At 42.1% G+C, this 8,922-nt stretch overlaps 1 protein-coding gene across 1 annotated transcript in view; it reads right to left on the bottom strand.

The window, feature by feature from the left end:
- CD58 (CD58 molecule) overlaps positions 1–8,922 on the bottom strand; it is a 41,719-nt gene that overhangs the window by 30,351 nt on the left and 2,446 nt on the right. Inside the window, exons 2-6 of the mRNA XM_071734351.1 lie at positions 7,872–8,156; positions 6,971–7,225; positions 5,829–5,915; positions 3,535–3,705; positions 3,264–3,323 (exon numbers count right to left, since the gene is read on the bottom strand). Of these exons, the coding sequence (XP_071590452.1) occupies positions 3,264–3,323; positions 3,535–3,705; positions 5,829–5,915; positions 6,971–7,225; positions 7,872–8,156 (858 nt within the window). The remainder of the gene's footprint in view (positions 1–3,263; positions 3,324–3,534; positions 3,706–5,828; positions 5,916–6,970; positions 7,226–7,871; positions 8,157–8,922) is intronic.

Genomic DNA, 8,922 nt, shown 5'->3' on the forward strand with positions numbered 1-8,922 from the left:
ACAAAATATCCCTGCTCTAAAGAACAGTCACTGCTCTTCTTCATTTACACAATGGCCATCCCAATGCTTGCTGTTCTCCTCAAGCATATCTGAAGAGAAACCAGAGGACAGCTACAGAACTCAGCTTCCAAGTAGTGGCTATTGCATAAAAGTGAGTTACTAGTTGCAACTCAACATGTTGTCCACATCATCAGACAACACCAGAAAGCTAACATCAGCTCTTGCTCCTCCTTTAGGTGTTTCGTGCCAACACTGCAAGACTGGAGGCCCCCTTGAAGTCCTCTCCCAAGAGGCAGCACTAACTAGAAGAGCAGAAACCAGCATTTGAAGAAGGGACTGCCACTTGGCCGGTATGGTCATCTAACTCTGACTGGAAATATTAAAAAAAAAAATAAAAATATTACCAGTATGGTAATAGCTTCATCAGTGACACAGATAGTGGGTTCGAGGGCACCCTCAGCAACTCTGCAGATGATGCCAAGCTGAATGGATGTGGCTGACACACCTGAAGGATGGGATGCCAGTTAGAGGCCCTGGAGAAGTTCAAGAAATGGACCCATGTGAACTTCATGAGGTTCAACAAGGTCAAGTGCAAGGTCTTGCACATGGGCCAGGGCAATCCCCTGTGTTAATACAGGCTGGTGGATTAAGGGATTGAGAGCAGCCCTGTGAGGAGGACTTGGGGTACTGGTGGATGAAAAGCTAGACATAAGCCAGCAATGTGAGCTTCCATCCCAGAAGGGAAATCACACCCAGGGCTGCATCATCAGAAGCGTGGTCAGAAGGTCAGAGGAGGTGATTCTGCCCTTCTACCGTGCTCTCATAAGACCCCACTTGGAGTACCATGTCCAGCTCTGGAGTTCTGAGCACAGGAAACACATGGACCAGTTGGAGTGTGTCCAAAGGAGGGCCACAAAGATAATCAGAGGGCTGGAGCACCTCTCCTATGAAAACAGACTGAGAGAGTTGGAGTTGTGCAGCCTGGAGAAGACAAGGTTCCAGGGAGACCTTACAGCAGCTTTTCAATACTTAAAGAGAGCTTAAAAGAAATATAGGGACAAACTTTTAGTAGGGCCTTTAGTGACTGGACAAGGGTTAATGTTTTTAAACTAACAGACTAAATATGAGGAAAAAGATTTTTTACAATAAAGGTGGTGAGACACTGGAACAGGTTGCCCAGAGAGGTGGCAGATGCCCCATTCCTAGAAACATTCAAGGTCAGGCTGGAAGGGGCTCTAAGCAACCTGATCTAGTTGAAGATGTCCCTGCTCACTGCAGGGGTCTGGACTAGATGATCTTTAAAGATCCCTTTCAACCCAACTCATTTTACGATTCAAACTCCTGCCAGTGTGATGTGATGGTACCTTCAATAATCATCATTACATCTATTGCTACATGCACAGCATAAATCCCCACCCACTGGAACCACCAGCTTTCCGAGGCAAATTTAATGCACAGAGAAAAAGGCTAGCTACCCAATTTCCAAGATCAGCTAGAAAGAAATTTCCATGGGGAACACAGGGAATGAGCAATGTATTACATTCATTCCCAGCTCTAAGCACTTCATACGAACACTGAGTTTAGAAAAATCAGAGTCTTAGAATGTTAGGGGATGGAAGGTACCCCAGGCCACACAGGAATGCATCCAGCTAGATTTTGAAAGGCTCCAGAGAAGAAGACTCCTCAAACTCTCTGTTGTGAGCCTGTTCCAATGCTCTGGTCACCCTCAGAGTAAAAAAGTTTCTTCTCATGTTGAGGTGGAGCAACATGTTCTAGCTTAAACCCACTATTCCTTGTCCTATTACTGGGCAGCACCAAAAAGAGACTGGCCCCTTCCTTTTGACACCCACCCCTCAGGTATTTATGGAGTACATTTACCTTGAGTTGCAATAGGTAATGTTTGAATATTGACCAGCTCACTTAGGCCCTCTTACATTCTACAGCCCATGGGGCAGTTCTAAGTAGATCTTTAAAGAGGACAAAATTAGCCCTCTTAAAATCCAGGGTAGAGATTTTACTTATTACCTTGCTTCTTTCTCTAACAATACTAAACTCCAACATGTCATGGTCACTACAGCCAAGACTTCCCCCAGTCTTAACCAAATTTTCTTTGTTTGCTAATACAAGGTCCAGCACTGCACCTCTACTCATTGGTTCTTCAACCACCTGCAGCAGAAAATTGTCATCAGTGAACTGCAGGAATCTTTGGGCTGGTTATGGCTGGCTGTATGATCTCTCCAACTCATATCAAGTTCATTGAAGTCACCCATGGGCACCAGGGCGTGTGACCTTGAGGCTACTACTGCCTGTAGAAGGCCTCACAGACAACATCTTGGTTTGGTGGTCTGCAGTAGACACCCACAACAATTTCTCCAATGGTTGCATGTCCCTTAACTCTTACACATAAACTTTCAATATTGTCATCATCTCCCCCTGGGTTAAGCTCAATGCATTCTAGTTGCTTACAAAAAGAGCAGCTCCACCACCACACCTTGTCAGTCTACCCTTCCTAAAAAGTACAAAAGTACATAGTCATCCATAACCACATTCCAATCATCTGAGCTATCCCTCTGTGTCTCTTTACTTGCAATAAGTAAAGCAATCTGAGCAATAAGATCGTAGCCCTGTGACCACACCCAGATTTCTAGTTCATCCTGTTTATTCCCCACACTTCTTGCACTGTTACATAGACACTTCAGAAACTTAGGGAAGGAGCATCTGTTATCACTGTGGTTGGTCTATTTGCTCATTAGGTGCAATGGCTTGTGCATTGCCATGTTGGACAGTACTTCCTGCTAAATTCAGCCAAATTTCTGAAAGAAGTTTCATCTTACCAGGCAGGTAAGATTAAACGAGATGGAAGAAATATTAACCTTATGTCAGCCTATAAATCAATCCTAACTGATTAAGCTAAGTTCTCCAACAGCTTTAGCAACATCGTGCACTTTTCCCAGCCCTCATCCTGATGCCACACCACCCCCCCCTCCATTTTCAATTGTCATAAGCAGAATTCACTTCTAAAGAGAGCTGCTGACCATGAAAATTTCAGCCCACTCACTGTCAGTAATTCTGCCAGCCCCATGAACAGATCCACTAAATGCAGGTCCCTATTACTATCCTCAACTGAAACTTGGAGGCCACAGGTGCACTGAAAATCAACTCAAAAGCTTACATATTACAAAAAGGAAAAATTCAGACCAGACTCGTTGCTCTACCAACAGCAGGCATTTAAAAACTTCCATACATCAATAAGGGTTTCTTACCTCTGTCTGAGGTAGGGTGTTCTTTATTGCTGTCCATAGAGTGAAGCAGATGATGTTCTCCTATAAAAAAATTATTTATTTTATAAAGTATGTATTAATGACCTGGAAGAAATAAGTACTCTCTATAAAACAGCTAAGGCCTGAATGAAAACTTACTCCTTTACCTCTCCAAGGAAAGACTATATTGCTGCAGAGTAATAATCCACAAGCCTTGACCAAATTAAAGCACTAGTCTGATTTCTATACATTTTTGACACTTTAGCTCTCTTACCTGAGCCATGCATTGGACCGTCGTTCTGAGCAGGTCTTCCTTTTCCAAGTTTATTCATAACTGCTGCAAAACAAATATAATATATGGAAAAAATATTCAGAAAAACTTCTGTACCTTTGTAACCTAGCTGACAGCTACTATTGATTCCCCAAACTCCCACTCCAACACAAATGAAAAAAAATTAAAAAAAAAGAAGAAAGAGTGAAATATCATTTGGGGGCAAAGACACTTAATCAACAAAATGGGCCTCCTGCAACAAGTGAGGACACATCTAACCAAATCTAAAGCAGAATTTAGCAGTTCATGATTCAGAGTCTTATATTTAATCAGCAAATACTATCTTCTGTCTGATTATTCCCATGCAGTACTTATCTGACTGAGGTGTAACAACTTTATTTTCTAGCATGTTCAAACTTTTGTTGTTTCAAAGGAAGTAAGTGAATGGTTTCCAGTCTAAGTGATGGCCACTCACATGTGACTTTGTGATGATACTAAACACAGTGTTGCTCAGCATCACCAACAAAGGCACAGAAAGCACCCTCAGAAAATTTGCAGATGGCATAAAACTGGGGAGTAGGGGATATGCTAGAGGACTGGGCTACCACTCAGGGAGACTTCAACCTGAAGTACTGTGCTGGAAGACATGAGGTTCAGAAGTAACCAAAGTACTGCACCTCCTGAAATCAACCCATGGAGCAGTAAAGGCTGAGCTCTGCTGGGCTAGAAAACAGCTCTGTAGAAAAGGATCTGTAGAAAAGGATCTGGAAGCACAGGTGGATTACGAGTTGAATATTAGTCGGAAATGCATCCTTGTAGCAGAAGCCTACAAGATACTGGGCTGTGTTTGCAGAAGCATAGTCAGCACATAGATGACAAAAATAAGTCTTCCCCTCTATTTTGCTTTTGTGACACCACACGTGGAGTACTGTGTCCAGTTTTGGACTCCTAATTATTGAGAAGATACTGACATTCTGATGCTAGTCCAGCAGATACCCAGCAAGATGTTTAAGGGACAGGAAGTGCCTGAGGACACACTGAGAAAATTGGATTTGTTCAGCCTGAAGAAAAAGAAGTCTAAGGTGATGGCTAATTGCAGTCTAGAACTAACTTACATAGAAAATAAAAGAAACACCTCTCAGAAGTCCAAACAGATGCATAAGAGACAATAGCTGCATGCTGCAAAAGGGAAAGCTCTAACAGAAATAAGGAAAATATCCTTTCCCACAAGGACAATTCAGTGCTGGAATACATGTGGAAAGAGGCTGGGAAACTTCCATCCTTGGAAATATTCTAATTTTACTGGACAAGGCCCTGAGCAACCTAATCTAGCACTGAAGTTGGTCCTGCTTTGATTAGGAAATTGGATGATACCTTCCCACCTACCTCATTTTATGATTCCATGCCAACATAAACTACATGGAGAATCAGGAAAGCATAAGATCCAGATGCAACAGATATCTATGTATTCTCTGATCAGAGCCTCCCTCCAGAATGTTATCAATTACTCCTACCTACATAGGAGATGCATCCCATATTCTTCACTCTGCAGCTACCCCCAAGTGGTGACCCCACCTGGACCAACAGGTATTTCCCATGCAGAGCACCCTTAGGATGAGGCAATAAATCTTTATTTAGGACTTTCTCAAATAAAAGTGAAGAGATGGTGTGCATCTATTTTTCAAGCCAGAATACAATCTGAATACAATACATATTAACCTAAAAAGGTGGCAGCAAGATTGATAGCCTACAACTACCATTTCCAAATAAAATGTTAGATTTACAAAAACAATACTCAAATTTATCATAGGGTTGGGTCAAGAAACAAAACTAGAACTCCAAGAGGATGGCAATACAGGCTGACCCGAGGCACAGAAAGTCCCTGTGTATCTGTTGAGCACACCAAGTTGTCAGATTAAGACTCAGGATAAGGTATTCAGCAGCCCCTGAGAAGAGACCGTCCCCACAAGAAAATTGATGCTATCAAAAAAGGCAGTGGAAGCACTTATGTAGGAATGGGAGAGGCCATAGACACAGGGTACGTAGAAACACACAGTAAATGAAACATCCAGTCTGAAGGAGATACAAGCAAATACAGTGTTTCCCATTGTCTGGGTGCCAGAAAGTTCAATACATTTTTTCCTTCAAATCTATGCCTTTGCATAAATTGCACTTGTTTCTACTGATGCATTTACAATACATCCCCCAGTCAGAAACTTTCCTACATTCCACAGAATCTTAGACCAGCATATTCTTGAAACATGTTGAGCTCAATCAGGAAACTGAGCTATACAAACCTTTTCCGAGTACTGATATGGACACAACAGCAGCTAAGAAACAAGCTGCAATTAGACCACTTCTGTCTCTTTCCTGAGGGCTGTCTTCTTCAAAAATATAAAAAAGAGTGACTGGTTAGTTAAAAAGCAACAGTGTGACATATGGCTGCAACAGAAATACAAGTCTATGTATATTTTAATAGTTCTTTGTTTTGTAAAGAAGTAACCTCAAAAAAATTAATGCACCAGAGTCAATTATTAGCAAAACCCTAAGCCAGATCCACAGAAGTTATATGGTAGCCTTTAGTTCAGTGAAGGCATATCACAGCTTTAAAGATGATGGCTATTCCATTTTCTGGCCTATGAAAGGCTGAGCTAGATCTTAGCCAAATGAAGTTTCAAGCAAATATCTTGTATTGGGTTTGCACAGCAAGGTTTTGGTAGTAGGGAGGCTGCAGGGGTGGCTTTTGTGAGATGAAAGAAGCTGCAAAGAGGCAGTACCAGCCATCTCCAAGATGGACCTCCAAAGCTGAGCCCATCAGGAATGGTGGCAGCACCTCTACAATAAGATATTTAAGACAAGGTGAAACTGCTCAACAGCAGCTGGGAGAAAGGGGTGAGAAAATGTGAAAGCAACTATGAAGACACTCAAGTGAGTAAAGGAGGGGGAGGAGGTGCTCCAGCTGCCAGAGCAGAGATTCCCCCTGTAGACCATGGCTGTCCCCTTGCAGACCACAAAGGTCCACAATGGGGCAGGCATCCAATGGAAGACCCCATATCAGAGCAGGTGGATGCCCAAAGTGGGCTGTAACCCCCTAGGAGGCCTGCACTGGAGCCTGCTCCCTGCAGGACCTGTGACCCATGCAGAGAGGAGCCCACGCTGGAGCAGGCTGCCTGGCAGGATTTGTGAACCCCATGGAAGGACTCGTGCTGGAACAGTGTGTTCCTGAACAACTGCACCCTGTGTTAAAAACCCACGCAGGAGTAACGTGAAGAATCGTAGCCTGTGGGAAGGACCCACGTTGGAGAAGCTCATGCAGCTTCTGATGCTTTCTAGTCTTTAAATTCAACATCCTGCAAGGTAAGTAGACATCTTACAAAGTTCATGCTGCTTCCCAACCTCGCCTCTCAGACTTGCATGTACAATCTAACCCTTTGATTACCTGTTTCTCCTGGAAAACACTGAGTTAAAGAGATTGTAGAACTCTTTTCCGTTTGAGAGACTTTAATGAAACACGTAGCTATCTCTGTAGCAACAACATTCTTCTTGGAGAGAATAAAATCCTGAGTCTGAGCAGTGATTAGACTGCTACTGAGATACCAAGCATAATGCAGAGGCTTCGGGTGATCTGCTGCACATCTTAACACAGAGTAATCACCACTGATGTTGCAACTTATTTTAGGTTCTGGAGGGGGAGCTAAAAGGAAAGAAAACATTCTGCATTACTTTGGCACAGGCCAAGGGCTGGAGCAACAAAAGCCAGAGTGCATAGATAAAAGTGTACGTGTTGGGTGTGCCTGTATGTCCATGTGTGTGAAAAATGAATTTCTGAAAGTGACCCTCTTTGTGGCTCTTCGGTTTGAGGGTCCTAATGGTTCATCTTCTACAGGGCTAATGTACCCACTGTTCAAATATATTTCCCAAAGACTAATAGTGAATCTGCATCAATTTGTACTAGATGATGCCACAGATACTCAAGCAAGTATGGTATGCTTGCAGGGGCATCTTTAGGAGATATATAATGCCTGGGATAACCAAAGTCCTTGAGCAAGATGACCAAGTTATCTACCTGAAAGTACAATGTGCCATCTACACAAATTCTAGAAGTCATTCTCAAGGTAATTTGAGATGGTCACACAGATGACACCTTTGAAAATTTGTTTAAAGTGACTAAGAAATTTCACAGTAGAGCAAAATAACAGCCCTGCTCTTTTCTGTTTGTTTCCCTGACAAACAAACAAACAAAAACCAAACAAACAAAACAACAAAAAAAATTCCCTTTTTAACCTTCTTAAAGTGAATATAGTGGTGCAAACTCTTTATGCAGTTCTTCTTCTACATACCAAACACATCAAGGATGAATTCTTTCTTAGAATGTAGACATTCTAACACATATGTGCCAGCATCACTTTCCTCCAAGTTAAATATTGTCAAGGACCCAGTGTCCGTGTGAAGCAAGCTTCTGTTACGGAGAGAAGGATAATATTTTGTTTTGGTTTCCAAGTCCCACTCAGCCACTTTATTCTTGTTTTTCTTCCAAGTAATTTCCACCATTTCTTTGTCTATTTCTACTGGAAAAGTAAAGTCTTCTCCCACGATGGCAAAGACCTTCATACAGTGGACTTGTGCTACAGAGAAAAAAGAGGGAAAAATTACTATAACAATTCTTTTATAAACTATTGCATGACTAATCCTATATATGCTATCAGACACATTCAAATCTAGGTTAGAAGCACACCAAAATGTTGTAAATTAAGGCAGGTGTCAGTTAAGAATTACCCAAACCCAGCCTTGTCTGCACGATCAGGTGACAAGTGCCACAAGATGGATCCAGTTTCCACATTCTGGTCCCATGTAGAATTACTGACCTGATCTTCTTCCCTATCCTAAGCTCTTCTGTCCTCAGTACTTCCTCTCTGCTCACTTGAGTTAGGCCTCCTGTTAAGATATATCTCATCATTTTGTTGCAGGAGGCCCAGGCTGAAGCTCCAGCTAAGAAAATAAACATCAATTTTTCCAGCATGAATATTCACAGCGCTAGTAAAACACACCCATTACACAAAAATGCTACTCGGTTCAAAGCATCTGTCCAATATCATGAGGCTGGTAGGGCTTAGAAATGTCACTCAAGCAAGTATACTTCACAGCCAAAGTATAGGAAATAGCATTCCAGCCTCTTGAGATCTAGCAGAGCTGCAAGCAAGAAATGAGAGCTGTCTGGAAACCTTAACTGCTATCAGTTTTGAATCAATCAAGAGACATAAGAGGATCTTCCCTAGTATTTATTTAAAATAGCTAAAGGTGCAAAAAGAAAAAAAAAACTTTAAAAAAATCTACTTGCCTAACAGATGAGACAAAAGTCTGCTGTAGGAAAGGGATACTGCAATCCAATAG

Source organism: Heliangelus exortis, chromosome 1 (genome assembly GCF_036169615.1).
Source record: "Heliangelus exortis chromosome 1, bHelExo1.hap1, whole genome shotgun sequence".
NCBI classification, from domain to species: Eukaryota; Metazoa; Chordata; class Aves; order Apodiformes; family Trochilidae; genus Heliangelus; species Heliangelus exortis.